Source organism: Salvelinus sp. IW2-2015, linkage group LG3, assembly GCF_002910315.2.
Source record: "Salvelinus sp. IW2-2015 linkage group LG3, ASM291031v2, whole genome shotgun sequence".
NCBI lineage: Eukaryota > Metazoa > Chordata > Actinopteri > Salmoniformes > Salmonidae > Salvelinus > Salvelinus sp. IW2-2015.
In genome coordinates this window covers 31,952,908-31,968,365 of record NC_036840.1, presented here as the reverse complement: position 1 = coordinate 31,968,365, position 15,458 = coordinate 31,952,908, and the positions used below count along the sequence as shown (strand labels likewise).

Here is a 15,458-nt window from a genome sequence, read left to right as displayed (position 1 = left end):
CAATTAATGTACATCGCTTAATTGAATATATATATTTAAAAAATGATCATAGTTGGCAAGAGATTTTTCTCTTCAGGTTAGAGTTCTCCTGTCAAAGGCAGAGGGTTTATCTCGAGCTTCTTTAGAGAGATTCGTAAATCTATGTGTAACTCTCTCGACCAATTATTATTCAATAAAAAKATGTGTGATGGTGGTCTTAATGTTTTAGATTTTACGCTGTTTAACCAGACTACAAAAGGGAACTGGGTTAAAAGGTATCTCAAAAACCTTAGTCTTTTAAATATAATACCACATTTTATTTTCCAGAATATTGTGGGGCTTCATTTTTTACTCCAATGCCATAATGCTGTGGGTAAACTTCCTGTTAAATTAGCCAAATTTCATAAACAACCTATAATGTGCTGGTCCTTGTTATACAAGCACAACTTCTCTCCACACAAATGTTTTATTTACAATAACAGTGATATTAAATATAGAAATAAAACCTTTTTTTCACAATTGGTTGCCAATAACGTCTTTGTGGTTAATCAGCTTATAAATTACAATGGTAATCTTTATACTTACAATGACTTATTAGCCAAATCTAACTTTGTTATGTTGTGTAAGGAATATGACATTTTAATGAAAGCTATTCCCAATGGAATCCTTACTTTACTGAAAGATCRATCAAGCTTTTCATTACATGCACTAAGTTACAGTGATAGTGTATAAATTAATGGCATCAATATATTAAATAAGAAATGTAACGACGATTTAGTCAGATAAATTATTTACAGCAAGTTTACCGCTGCTGCAAATTTTCAGTGGGCATCTTCATTTGATATGAAATGGCTGTGTGGGTGGACTAATCAGAGAAGTCTCTTACATGATCCTTCACAGATGTTATCCTTGTAATAGTCTTATTTCTAAATATGTCATTAATGTAGCTTTTTTGAATTGGAACATTTGATTCTAGAGCATTTATATTGGGATTGTTTGCATCGTGAAATGTTTTGTACAAGTATGGAAATATAGAGCCCTTACAGGCTGTGTAAGGGCTATTTGACAAAGAAGGAGAGCGATGGTGCTGCATCAGATGACCTGGCCTACACAATTACCCGACCTCAACCCAATTGAGATAGTTTGGSATGAGTTGGACCGCAGAGTGAAGGAAAAGCAGCCAACAAGTGCTCAACATATGTGGGAACTCCTTCAAGGCTTTTGGAAAAGCATTGCAGGTGAAGCTGGTTGTGAGAATGCCAAGAGTGTGCAAAGCTGTTATCAAGGCAAAGGGTGGCTACTATGAAGAATCTAAAATCTAAAATATATTTTGATTCGTTTAACACTTTTTTGGTTACTATATGATTCCATATGTGTTATTTCATAGTTTTGATGTCTTCACTATTATTCTACAATGTAGAAAATAGTACAAATAAAGAAAATCCCTTGAATGAGTAGGTGTGTCCAAACGTTTGACTGGTACTGTATATACAGTTGAAGTCAGAAGTTTACATACACCTTAGCCAAATACATTTAAACTCAGTTTTTCACAATTCCTGACATTTAATCCAAATAAAAATTCCCTGTCTTAGGTCAGTAGGTTCACCCCCCCCCCCCACCCACCCCCCTTGGGGTGTGCCGTGGCGGAGATCTTGTGGGATATACTCGGCCTTGTCTCAGGGATGGTAAGTGGGTGGTGAAATATCCCTCTTGTGGTGTTGGGGCTGTGCTTTGGCAAAGTGGGTGGGTTATACCCTGCCTGTTTGCCCTGTCCGGGGCTATCGTGGATGGGGCCACAGTGTCTCCCGACCCCTCCTGTGTCAGCCTCCAGTATTTATGCTGCAGTAGTTTATGTGTCGGGGGGCTAGGGTCAGTCTTATATCTGGAGTATTTATTCTGTCTTATCCTGGTCCTGTGTGAATTTAAGTATGCTCTCTCTAATTCTCTCCCTCTCTCTTTTTCCTCTTTCTTTCTCTCTTTCTTTCTTTCTTTCGGAGGACCTGAGCCATAGGACCGTGCCTCAGACTACCTGGCCTGATGACTCCTTGCTGTCCCCAGTCCACCTGGCCGTGCTGCTGCTCCAGTTTCAACTGTTCTGGACTGCGGCTATGGAACCCTGACCTGGTCACCGGACGTGTGCTACCTGCCCAGACCTGCTGTTTTTCAACTCTCTAGAATGATCAGCTATGAAAAGCCAACTGACATTTACTCCTGAGGTGCTGACCTGTTGCACCCTCGACAACCACTGTGATTATTTATTTGACCGTGCTGGTCATCTATTGAAGATTTGAACATCTTGGCCATGTTCTGTTATAATCTCCACCCGGCACAGCCAGAAGAGGACTGGCCACCCCTCAGAGCCTGGTTCCTCTCTAGGTTTCTTCCTAGGTTCTGGCCTTTCTAGGGAGTTTTTCCTAGCCACCGTTGCTCTACACCTGCATTGCTTGCTGTTTGGAGTTTTAGGCTGGGTTTCTGAACAGAACTTTGTGACATCAGCTGTATCTAAGAAGGGCTTTATAAATACATTTGATTGCAATTTTATTGATTTTAAGAATGTGAAATGTCAGAATAATAGTAGAGAGAATGATCTTATTGTCACTTTTATTTATTTCATCACATTTCCAGTGGGTCAGAAGTTTACATACACTCAATTAGTATTTGGTAGCATTGCCTTTAAATTGTTTAACTTGGGTTAAACGTTTTGGGTAGCCTTCCACAAGCTTCCCACAATAAGTCGGGTGAATTTTGGCCTATTCCTCCTGACAGAGCTGGTGTAACTAAGTCAGGTTTGTAGGCCTCCTTGCTCACACACGCTTTTTCAGTTCTGCCCACAAGTTTTCTATGGGATTGAGGTCAGGGCTTTGTGATGGCCACTCCAATACCTTGACTTTGTTGTCCTTAAGCCATTTTGCTACAACTTTGGAAGTATTCTTGGGGTCATTGTCCATTTGGAAGACCCATTTGCGACCAAGGTTTAACTTCCTGACTGATGTCTTGAGATGTTGCTTCAATATATCCACATAATTTTCCTTCCTCATGATGCTGTTTATTTTGTGAAGTGCWCCAGTCCCTCCTGCAGCAAAGCACCCCCACAACATGATGCTGCCACTCCCGTGCTTCATGGTTGGGATGGTGTTCTTGGGCTTGCAAGCCTCTCCCTTTTTCCTCCAAACATAATGATGGTCATTATAGCCAAACAGTTCTATTTTTGTTTCATCAGACCAGAGGACATTTCTCCAAAAAGTACGATCTTTGTCTCCATGTGCAGTTGCAAACCATAGTCTGGCTTTTCTATGGCGGTTTTGGAGCAGTGGCTTCTTCCTTGCTGAGCAGTCTTTCAGGTTATGTCGATATAGGACTCGTTTTACTGTGGAAATAGATACTTTTGTACCTGTTTCCTCCAGCATCTTCACAAGGTCCTTTGCTGTTGTTCTGGGATTGATTTGCACTTTTCGCACCAAAGTAYGTTCATCTCTAGGAGACAGAACGCATCTCCTTCCTGAGCGGTATGACGGCTGTGTGGTCCCATGGTGTTTATACTTGCGTACTATTGTTTGTACAGATGAACGTGGTACTTTCAGGCATTTGGAAATTGCTCCTAAGGATGAACCAGATGTGTGGAGGTCTACAATTTTTTGATTTTCCCATGATGTCAAGAGGCACGGAGTTTGAAAGTAGGCCTTGAAATACATCCACAGGTACACCTCCAATTGACTCAAATTATATCAATTAGCCTATCAGAAGCTTCTAAAGCCATGACATAATATCTGGAATTTTCCAAGCTGTTTAAAGGCACAGTCAACTTAGTGTATGTACACTTCTAACCCACTGGAATTGTGATACAGTGAATTATAAGTGAAATAATCGGTCTGTAAACAATTGTTGGAAAAATTACTTGTGTCATGCACAAAGTAGATGTCCTAACCGACTTGCCAAAACTATAGTTTGTTAACAAGAAATTTGTTGAGTAGTTGAAAAACGAGTTTTAATGACTCCAACATAAGTGTATGTAAACTTCCAACTTAAACTGTATATACTGTATTCTATTCTACTGTATTTTAGTCAATGCCACCCCAACATTGCTCAATCTAATATTTATTTCTTAAATACATTATTTTACTTTTAGATTTGTGTGTATTGTTGTGAATTGTTAGATACTACTGCACTGTTGGAGCTTAGAACACAATCATTTCGCTACACCCGCAATACATTGCTAAATATTGGTATGTGACCAATCCAATTTGATTGGATTTTGAATTTCTTGATTTTATTGGGAAAAAGTTTTCATAAAAAAAGTTCATGGGATAAAAAAAGTTTCAATATTTTTCTAATTGATTTACAATAYTATATAACATCCCTAAAATATATAAATACCAAATTATCAAAGAAGTGTGTACAGTATTTGTCAAAATGTAACGTGTCTATAGGGTAATATACTTTATTTGTGTCTCTAAAAATTTGTTTTGGTTATGTGTGATATTTCTATGTTGTTTTGTATAATGTTTGTATAACGCAATAACATAAAAACTAAAAAAGTATTGGGTTGGGGAATCACAACTTTTAAGGTGCAAACACCGCCACCTACTGTACTGGAGTATGCGGCGTGTTACGGCCTACCTACATTAAATTCTGTTCATTAGTACTAACATCCCACTCCCTTTGCCATAGATCAAGCCCTTTTGCCTGAATTAAGGACTTCCCTGCGGCTTAGTGGGACCTGAATATCTACCCCCTCTCCTCGCAGCATTCTTAGCCACCACATCRGTCTTCTCATTACCCTCCACACCCACATTGGCGGGAACCCAGCAAAAGCTTACCACCACTCCCATCCTCTCCAATCCCATTAACAGCAACATCATCTCCACTAACAAATCAAAATCAACTKCTAAGCAAACAAGTCTCCCATATCCAACCTGCCTATCTTCAGTGGTTTCACCTCCTCCACCCATCTCAAACCTATAATCATGGCCATAAACTGGGCCGCATACACTGACACATAATCAGTTAACCGCTTACATACACTAACATTGAAATCTGGGATATACACCCCTGCCCCCCACCCTACCACTGACTGGATCCTTTGAAGCAATAAATATCCTTAAAAATGTATTACACCAATTATCTATATACCTCTCCACACACCGTCTCACCCCATTCATAACCACATCTACACTTGGTTTTGGAAGCAGCCACAGAGGAACGCACCCCAATGCAATTGCCACCCTATCTCTCTCTCTCTCCCCCAGTCCATATTCTACCACCTTCTGGCCAATTGTCCACCTGTACACCCTCTGCTTACCCATTCCTTGCTCCCAGCATTCCCCAGTTGCAGTGACCGCTGGATGTCCTTCTGAACTCCCTTTCAACCTCACCCAGTACACTAATGCAAGTTTGTCCTGCCTTATCCTCAGTGGCAGTTCCCCACTATTCACCTGCAATTATTACCCTGAATAAACATGGTGAAATACACAGATAATCATTTTTATTTTACCTTTATTTAACTAGGCAAGTCAGTTAAGAACAAACTCTTATTTACAATGACACCCTACCGGGTTAACTGCCTTGTTCAGGGGCAGAACGTTTAACTGTTTACTTTTGCAGCTCGGGGATTCAATCAAGCAACCTTTCCGTTACTGGCCCAACGCTCCAACCACTAGGCTACCTGCCACCCCAATAAGCACTGTGTTGTTTTATATTATCATCATTGATGACGTAGAAGTCAAGCCAAGCTATTTAAGTTGTATTCATGTATATTCATTGCTGACTATTCCATGCCAGTGATGTTGATTGTTTTTAGAGAGTAGACCAGTGCCAAGCTTTTATTGACCATTGAGTTGGTATACAATTGCATCCTTGAGGGCCATCACAAGAACTCAGTTGCTCCTTTAAAGGCCTAAAATTAGCAACAAACTATAGGAACTATTTTATCATTAGTCTATGTGATTTCATGTGGCTAACGTGTTGGGTCTGACTAGACCTGCGTAGAACCGAACAATAGGGCCACAGACTCAAGCTCCCACACCAGTGGTTTGCAGTAGAAACTGCAAGCATTCTGTACAAAAAGGTGTCAATTTGAGGCATTACAAATGTGATAGTATAGGGATTTTCATTACAAAATAATAACTAAATTGTTAGAAAATATACAGACAAACTGCAAACAGTAGCCTTTATTTAAACAGACCTGTCGTAGGCTGTAGGCATCTGATCTCAGCATCATTCAGTCTTCCGCTGAAATTTTCCTGAATTGATTGTTGTAASAAGCAATATATCTCCTATACTTACAGACTCCACCCAAATAAACTTCCTCCACTGCAAAAACTGGCATTCGGTAAGCCTGGTATTTTGTTAAACTTTCATTTAAATCTCCTCTGGGAAAGTAAAATAAATATCTCAGGCAGGAACCCAGGCTATTATTGTGGTTTCCGGCATGTAAATGTCCAAAAGTGGCATTAACTGCAAGGAGCAGGGCACTGTGCTCTACATGGCTAGTAGCCTGTCCTCTAGACATCAAGGTCGTCATCAGGATCCTCCTGGTCATAATCATCATTGGCATCAGGCTCGTATAGGATCCGTCCTGAACCGGTGCCCGGGTGCAGAAGTGCTGACTTCCTGGAAGAAGACAAATAGGGAGAGTTCGATAAACACCTCAGACAGTAGCAAGACAGCATATGTAGAAAAGGCATGGCAGAAAACAAAATCTCACTTCTCTTTACTGAAGACRAAGGGAAGCGGCAGTTTTTCTTTGGCCTCTCTCTGTGTATCAGACAGGCGCAGGTTAAAGGTCAGGTTGGCTGTTGGATCCACCTGGGGAAAACAAGAGAATCATACAATACCATTGGCTTTTTCCTTATCATTCTCACATTGTGCATGTCAGGAATCAATATCAGGCGTGCTACCTCAGATTCGTCTGTATTCATCGGTGTGCTTCCAGGATGACTGCGTTTGCTCTGTATTGTAACTGTCAGGTCCTCATTGATGCTGAAGATCTCCTCCTGTTAACCGACACACAACCCTTCAATCAGCAGAAAAGTTGCTAAGACAGTTCAATTCTTCAATTCAAACCAGCAGCACTCCATGCTCCACTGTTCTTACATCTTGCATGAGCTTGCCCGACTTGGTGCGTCTTGTTATTTTGGCGACAGCTCCTAGTCCTCTGGTCCCTGGGGCCACTGTGATGACTGAGGTAGCCAAGTGGCATATGCTTCCCACAGTGCCTCGCTGATGCAGGTCTGAGTGCAGCAGACCAATTACTGCTCTCACAACTCCACCTAAAGACGAGTGAATTAAGTGGAGCCTGAACTGAACTGGAGCCAAACAATTTCACTGACTTCAATGTACAACATGGCATCAATATTGATGAAATTGGAGAAACTTAGCTAACCTCTTTCTGCAGCGTTGAAATAAAATGGAGCTGGTCAAGTCAGAAAGACAGTGTTTATAAGTACCATAACAAACCTTTTTTGAGAGCCTGAAGTTTCTGGCAGATAGCAGCAGGGTCGTGATGCCTCAAAATCCACGACAGAGAGTCAATGACAAGTGTCACTGCTTTGGCCTGAGGTGTTTGTTTGAGAAGAGTGCCGATGTCCTCTAGGGTAAACTGGTGGACCGTAAACGGTGAGTTACCGGTCCAGCCGAGAGGGTCAGAGTAGGCATTGTGAAAGTGCAGCCTATATTCAAAGTCCGGGGAAAACATGAGCAAGTTAACGCTTGATCTCAAGAAATCTGCTAGTAGTGTTGACTCCCATCTAAAGGGAGTTTCTTATTTGTTTATAGTCACCTCTGTGCAGATGTTCTGTCCAGTCCATCATTGAGTTCCTCTTGACTAACCTCAAACCCCAATACATGGACCACTTCTTCCCTGAAACACAATATATTGGTATGACATTAGCGCACAACAAACTATATGAATACTAACTAGATAACAGCGAAAATGTTCATGTCATGGGTAAGTTATTTACCGTTTAAGCGCTGTATTGATGCAGCTTTTCAGGAGGTGTCGACCACAGTAATTCACAGAATCTGTCAAAGTAACGCAAAAGCAACAAAAAAAAAAGCTAGGTAGTTAGCTAATGTCTGTGGTTCTGAAAACAATGACGAGTTTACCACCAGCAAGCATATTTACCTTGTATCAAAATGAATCCTCCCGCTTCTGTTCCTTGCAAAACTTCCAACAACATATTAACGTTACAGGCTAAACAGCTTCCTAGCTGCCCAGATAGTTAGCTAACGTTGTAGCAAGAGTGTCGGTTATTACGTGTGATGCCTCTTCATCCGCTTTCAAATATTGATGCTGCCCTACAAATCTGATGACAATTCTCATGACAAGCGTTTGTCAACTGGACATAGATGGAACACCGAAGTTTGCGTTTAGGAGAATAATGAAGTTGTACTATTGTATTCCATGTACAAGTCACGCAGCTCGTGCCAGGGAAACTCAATGCTCCATAAGCATCCGGTTTGTATCCCCTTTCGCGCTTGCGCCTAAGCATGATGCCGTTCTTGTCTATATTTTGGTCATGAAATCATTAATGTAGTAAATTAGATTCTTACATGATTTATACAAGCCTGCCTGAAAGATAACCTTGAAATGCGCATAGTCTAACTGACTCAACAACCAAAAATACGTATCTAAGTTAACTCGTTGATACTACTTTATATACAAGCCTGCCTGAAAGGGACCTCTGATGGTCCCTGCAGGGGCCTAATGAAGGTTCTTATGGTAGATGCAGACAATTTGTTTTTCTTTGCGCATGTTTTCTGACATTGAAATTGATTCAGTAAGGGTCATTGTTAACTGTCAAAAATTTAGAATTCTATTTGACCACATTTTCTTGCATAACAGCGAAAATGTTGGAGAACAGGCATTACAGTCTTAGTTAAACGACACTGYGGTCTTACTGTAATTGGATGGTGTGGTGGTTGTGTTTGGTGCAATAAACCATTTTTACATGTTTGCTATACAGACCACTGAGTTAGATACAAATAAACCTCAGGTAGGTGCAATGGCACATGGGTAGTGTTGTTCTATGGATTTATCGTCCGTCCTCATTAAGAAGAATATACACACATTAAACTACACTACCCAGCAAAGCGCAGAGCTGTCACTGCGTTGTGGCAACCACAAGGGGCTTCTGCAAWCAGTTGACATCGCTGATGGCTCGAGGAGGCGCGCAAGGGGCTACACGGAGTAGACGTATATTTTGTTAAACTCTTGTCGATAGTTGCTCGTGTTATGGAACAACGTCAACTGCATGTAAAAAATATGTTACCTGAATGCTTTTGTCCTATACAATGGATGCACCTGCTGCAGTTTTTCTCCGGTGACTTAGCTCGTTAGTTTACTAAAGTAGTTTGATTGCCAGGATTATGTATGCAATAGCTGCTGTGACGAAGAAATTAGCAATTAGCTAGCTARCTAGTTATCTTGTTAAACGGGCTAATCGGAATTATTGTTGCATTTTCTGTTGGTTAGCCCGGTACCTTGCCGGCTGAACTATCCAGAACACAAGCCAACAAACTCCAATAAATTCGCTTGGCTTCGAAGAGTGGTGTTGACTACTCCGTTCTTGGCTAGGGCTTCTCCCGCACAGTCAGTAGTCAAGTCAGGAGAAAAGCACAGACGCTGTTAGCTACCTGGTAGCTACCATCACGGGCCTTGTTGCTGAGGCGACAATGCTTGAAATAATGTCTGAACACCAAGGTACGTTTAAAAGTGTCAGTTCACATAGTACATTTATATTGAGTTCATTGCTAGTTGGCAGACATTCTCGGTTTTGTTAAAAATCCTCCTTCAGTGAAGCAACTGTTGGTTGTTCAATCGCCATGCTAGTTGGCTAGCGAACTAACGCTATCCAACGTTAACATTAACTGGCAGTTTACTAGTTAGCGAAGTTTGTTACATCGCTGCTAACAGTCGAGAACGTAAATTAGCTTACATAGTTATATACACATAGTTATCTTTTTTTATGCAGTAACGATAACTATATATAGACTATATATGTTTGCTAACTAACCATGTCATTGGTTGCTAATGGTATGTTAACCGCTGGCTAGCTACCTAGAAGTTTGTGCTAAGCAAATGGAGCCATAATGTCTGTTGCTTTGCCAGCAAGCTAACGTTAACATGTCTTGAATAGTTAACATTAGTTAGCTAGCAAATAGTGCTCGTTGGTTAACAAGTTACTGTAACTAGTTAGCCAGATGCTGTTAGCTACCTAGCCATGTTCAAAATTCGGGAGGCTCCCCACGCCATCGCAGCCGTGAGCTAATGTTGGCTCACAATGTTTCACGTTTGTTAACTAACTACTGTTAGCCAACATAGCCAACCATGGATATCTTAAACGGTCTTCTCTTTGCGTCGCCCGTTAGGTGAAACTATCACGACAATGTTGTTGGCGGTAACGTTAGCTGGCTAGTTTGTGAACAGGGCAGGTATTCACTCATTTTTAGACAACTAAACGCTAGCTAGCTAAAAAGGCAATACGTTATCCTTGCTGACTGACGTTGCAGCACGAGGCTAGACATCAACTTAGCTAGTTTGCTACTTTTAGAATAGAAATGCCCCCAGCTACGTTAGGTTGCAGACTTTGCGTTTTGAACCATTGCCTGGTTCAGTTGTTTCATTGCATGTTTCATTGCTAATGTTAGCTAGTTATCGCTATATTCTCTAGAATAGATACATCGCAAGGCCGAACAAAAATAGACCAACAGCAAGCTAGCAGCTAACAATACTTCAATGCGGATGGGTTAGTGGAGATGATGACGTTTTTTTTTTTTTTACGTGATGATTTTGTTTACAAATCTGAACAGATTGTAGTATAGTAATATTGTTTTCTTCCACACAGATTCGTTATTGAAGTGCAAAACGGATACTCTGGTAAATAGACTTCTGATGTGACGTTTACTTTAATCCCCCCTTCTGATCCTGTTCACAATTTCTTTGGTGTTGTATGCATGACTTATTAGCTTGGTTAATTTGTGTGAATGCCATTGTTTTTTTCTCTTTAGCCTCCAGAGAGGAGAAAGAGGACCGTAGAAGACTTTAACAAGTTCTGCAACTTTGTCTTGGCATATGCAGGCTATATCCCCAATCCTAAAGAGGTAGGATAACTAGGCACACCAGGACATCAAGTTACCCCATTATTGATGGTGTGTGTCTGTCTTTTAATAGGGTTTGAGAACTTACCACATTTTTAAACAACATTTATGACCCTATGCATCAAGTATTGTTTGTCCTGTACTGTTTTCTTTATTGTTCTTCTGCTACACCTGTGGCTGTGTAGGAAGGTCCATGGTCGCCAGCATCCTCCAGCTCTCCGCACAGCTCAGGGGCGTCAGGGGAAAGCGGGGGTGGTGGTGAAGGAGGCGGCGGCGGCAGCTCCTTGGGGGCCAGCTGGGGAGACGGCGGCAACGACCTGCACACCATCCACACGTTTGTCCGCAAGGCCCGTGCCAACAAGGGCAAGAGTATGCGCCGCATGCACTCCGACAGCTCCCTGCTGGACAAGATGCGCCTGAAAGACTCCCTGTACGACAGCCAGGCAGGCAGCAAGGCAGAGCGCAAGAAGGACAAAAAGCTAAAAAAGTTGTCGATGGGTTCTGCCATTGGCGGCGGGGGCGAAAGCGGGAGTAGCGGCGGGGAGAAGAGGGCCCGTATCAAGCGCAGCAAAAACCCCAAGCAGGCCAAAGCCCTCAAAAAGCTTAAGAGCTCGGCCACACAAAGTGAGACAGACTCAGAGACGGGCCATGCCCATCCCGGGGAGCGCCTGGTCCGAGATGACCTGACAGGGAACGGGGTCTCCTCACCAGGAATGCAGGGGCTGGCTAAGATTCAGGTGGAGGAGTCCAACCGGGAGGCAGAAATGAGCTCGAGCGAAGGCGAGACCTGGATCGCTGATGAGGACATCATGGTGGAGTCGGGTAAGTGATTTCATACTGACCACGCCGTGGACAAGGAAGCGCAAATATCTTTCAAGTTGTAAACGTGAGTGCAGTAATCTCCTCACACAAGATGCATCACTTCAGTGTCAGTCTATGGCTGCAGTGTTGGCTGGTAAAATGCTTGGCATGTAATTCATCCATATTAATGCACTGGTCTGTTCCGTGAGTTCTAAACCAGAGGCTCATACCTGGGGTGTGTTCAGCAGGACACAATGTTTTGTATGCTTCAGATTAAAAAATATGTTATGTAGAACAAGCATGCCTCTCTGACATGTAGAATAAGGAATCACGTCAGGGGAACATTGTATTTAATGAGAAACTACTTGGGAACAATTGGTACTTTCTGGAACTTGAGTCACCATGTAACCAATAAATAATAAAGATGTAATTACTCTGTTTTCGTGTAGTTTCTAAGTAAATAAGTAATTAGGGGCCCATAAAATAAGACCTCAACAAACAAAACAGTTGAAGTGCCTCTTCTCTTTGAAAACGTTTGCCCCCGTTAGGTGCCCACTGAACCCAACGCTACTTGTACCACTATGATATGCCCCCTCTTACCTCTTTTTTTTCTCTCCCTCCTTCCTCACACAGGTGACGACTCTTGGGACTTAATCACCTGTTACTGCGGTAAGCCGTTTGCGGGGCGACCCATGATCGAGTGCAACCAGTGCGGCGTGTGGGTCCATCTGTCGTGCGCCAAGATCAAGAAGTCCAACGTCCCTGACATCTTTTACTGCCACAAGTGCAGGGACACTCGACGGTCGGGGCAAAAGAAAGATCCCTAAAGAGAGAGGGGGTGGGAGGGACTATATCCCTCCTATATCCCTTTTCAATCTACCCTATTTTCTGTGTTCCACTACAACATCCAAGTTCTTTTCTGCGATGCCTGCAGCTGATTGTTAACCCTCACCTGGACAGCAACTGTATCGTTAGTTTTCTAGGTGTTATTTTTTGACAATCACTATCCTCACTTATTCATGTAGGTTCTTTGTCACTTTCTGCCTCTGTGAAAACTGGGCTAAAACAGGAAGACATTGGGGGGAGATCTCTTTATTATCTGTAACATACAAATAGATATGCTTCTCTTGCTTAGTATTCTTACTAAATTGAGATTTTTTTCATTGAAATGTTAGACTCCCAAACAGATATCCATCTCCTGGTTTTCATGTTAAGGTCATAGCATAAGGTGCATGACAAGTTATAGAGAATTATTTATTTAGGACATTGATGGACAACTTTTCTGTCTGTCAATGTTCAAGGAAAAAAGCTAGTATTTTATAATGGTACATTGACTATTGTGAGACACTCTGCAACCAGTAATCAATGCAATGCGACTGCTACACCATGACACAGGCACAACCCCCTTCTTTCTCTGAAAAGAAAACGGATACTCCTGTTTATTTTTGTCCTTAAGTTTCTCTTTTTAGTGTTAGAAGGGCAGCTCTCGTTTTATTTGATTGTTTTTGTAGCTACTTTTTTCTCATGTAAGCTTTCGATTTGCGATTGTTTATGAATTTCTTTGTCTAATATAACACTCAGTACCTGCTTATCACTGAGTGTTAAGCCCCTATGAGATGTCTCTCATTGGATGTTTTCAGATTCTAACAAATACCAGATCAAATCTGAAATGTTGAATCTATTCCATTGACATATGCAAAGACAGTTGGTGCTACAAGAGTGCACGTTTTAAAAGGCGAGCCCAAACCAAACACCCCTTTGAGGTGTTATTTTTCATTGGAAAGTTAATTTCTTTAGTTTCATAGTTTCAGTAACTGCTAAGAGCCTGTAACTCATAAACTGAGGGCTGTGCCGGAAAGTTTTTTTGATGCAGCCCATATCCAGAAATATTTGTTGCTTTATTCACCCTTTCTGTTTTTTTGTCAACAGACATCTGCTACAGCACAGCTTGATAACTGAGTTCCCTCAGCATGACAATGGCGTCCTATGACTGCCCTTTTGGTTACGGTTTGACATGGCTACAGCCTTCAAATTCAATCTACAATGCTTGTTTTGTTTTTATTTACGTTTTGTGTGTATATTGTTTTTCATCAAGATACTTCTGGTTTGGGAATGTCATTGTTGTGAACTGTCGTGGTGGGAAAAGTTGGAGAATCGTCGCTTTACCTTGTCAAAGTGGCTCTAACATCTTTTTGCATGAATGGTTGTAAAATGTTTTTTTGTTTTTTTTCATGTTATTGTTTTTTGGTTAACTTTTCAGAAAATGCTGACATTGCTCCCTAATCAGAATAGGATACAAATCTCTTCCCCTCATGATCTTCTCATTCGAAAAACAAAGTTGACTGTTTGTAGTGTACAGAAAAATCAGTTGATATCAGAGTCGTGGACTCGTGGAAGTTTATGTTGGTAGGTTTTACCTGTTTTTGTTGGTGGGAGAGTCATGTTTAGTCCCCAAAAAGCAAATGCACTCTCGCCACCACCTTTCCCTTCGATTCTCTGTGTATATACCCTGTTCTTCGATGACTGTACATATGTGAAAGTGAAAAGAGAGGGGAAAAGAGCCAAGCAAATGCTATATTTTCGGCATCTGATATTGTTTTTCTTTAACTGTAGCTTGAAAAATAAAATGTTTTCTTTTTTGGGGAGCACCTGTTGTATCTTATCTTTCCAGTATATGTGAAGTAGATTAATATATTGTAAGGAATGCATTTTATTGAAGTTAGGCACACATKATGTGTTTGTCATTGTACATACTTACAGAACCACTAGAGGGGGATGAGTCCCACACATCTAAGCAGGTTAGTACACTAGTACAGCATCTTAAATAGAAATAAATAGTTATACATATTTGTGGGAGTGCATCTTTACAAAACAACCAACTAATTGGATTTGGTTAGACTGTAAGACAGTAAAGTTAGCATTGGATGAGACTGAAGGGGTTGGAAGCTGTTATTGTTGCTCCTTCATTCAGCCTTCTGGTTCATCCTGCAAGACAAGGAGATACACATTAGCTGGTTCACATTCTGGACAAACAGCCCAATAAACAGATGGTTAGTCTATCCCTTCTTGTTCTGTGCTCTCACCTTTCTGCTACGCTGGTTGGACATAAGGCCGCTTCCAATAGAATCCAGAGGAACTGTTGCCTTCCTCCTGGAGTGACAGGAAGAGAAATATCTTACATGTTTGTTTGGTAGCTAAATTGATGCAAGTACACAGCACTGTAATATAGCGCAACATTGTTACAATGTTACTACAACGTTACACTACATCAGCGGCTACTCCTTGTCTCAACGTTGTTACGTAATTGCCCACTGCTCCATTCTCTCACCTCTTGTCCTTGGGTTTGCGACGGTGGTGGTTGTGATGATGGACAGAGATGCGTTCCACGGGGGTGGGGATGTGTTCCACGGGGGTGGATATGCGTTCCAGAGGGGCGAGGAAGGTGGCAGACTGGAAACGACGTTCTTCCCAATCCCGGGTCATCTCCCCGGCGTCTCCGGGTGGCGAAAGGTTGGCGAGGTCAGAGAGCTCAGACAGGTGTGGGAAGAACTCTTGGTCCAGCCAATTGACATCCTGGACAT

At 41.7% G+C, this 15,458-nt stretch overlaps 2 protein-coding genes across 3 annotated transcripts; one reads left to right on the top strand and one right to left on the bottom strand.

Annotated features, from left to right (window-relative positions):
* Window positions 1-6,131: 6,131 nt before the first annotated feature.
* Window positions 6,132-8,417, bottom strand: elp5 (elongator acetyltransferase complex subunit 5). The gene is made up of 8 exons (XM_023974779.2): window positions 8,102-8,417; window positions 7,938-7,998; window positions 7,757-7,837; window positions 7,435-7,646; window positions 7,072-7,247; window positions 6,876-6,971; window positions 6,683-6,783; window positions 6,132-6,588 (listed from the first exon to the last, which is right to left on the bottom strand). Exons 1-8 carry the CDS (start codon window positions 8,154-8,156, stop codon window positions 6,480-6,482), a joined length of 891 nt encoding a protein of 296 aa, XP_023830547.1. The 5' UTR covers window positions 8,157-8,417; the 3' UTR covers window positions 6,132-6,479.
* An 891-nt stretch (window positions 8,418-9,308) lies between these two features.
* LOC111954856 (PHD finger protein 23B) lies at window positions 9,309-12,801 on the top strand. Of its 2 annotated transcripts, none has more exons than XM_023974762.2 (5): window positions 9,309-9,679; window positions 10,824-10,855; window positions 10,987-11,079; window positions 11,262-11,898; window positions 12,511-12,801. In XM_023974762.2, the coding sequence occupies exons 1-5, from the start codon at window positions 9,652-9,654 to the stop codon at window positions 12,702-12,704; spliced, it is 984 nt and encodes a 327-aa protein (XP_023830530.1). In that variant the 5' UTR covers window positions 9,309-9,651; the 3' UTR covers window positions 12,705-12,801. The 2 variants fall into 2 exon arrangements, with proteins under 2 accessions (XP_023830530.1, XP_023830534.1); XM_023974766.2 differs by lacking the exon at window positions 9,309-9,679 and adding an exon at window positions 10,654-10,724.
* Window positions 12,802-15,458: the final 2,657 nt, after the last annotated feature.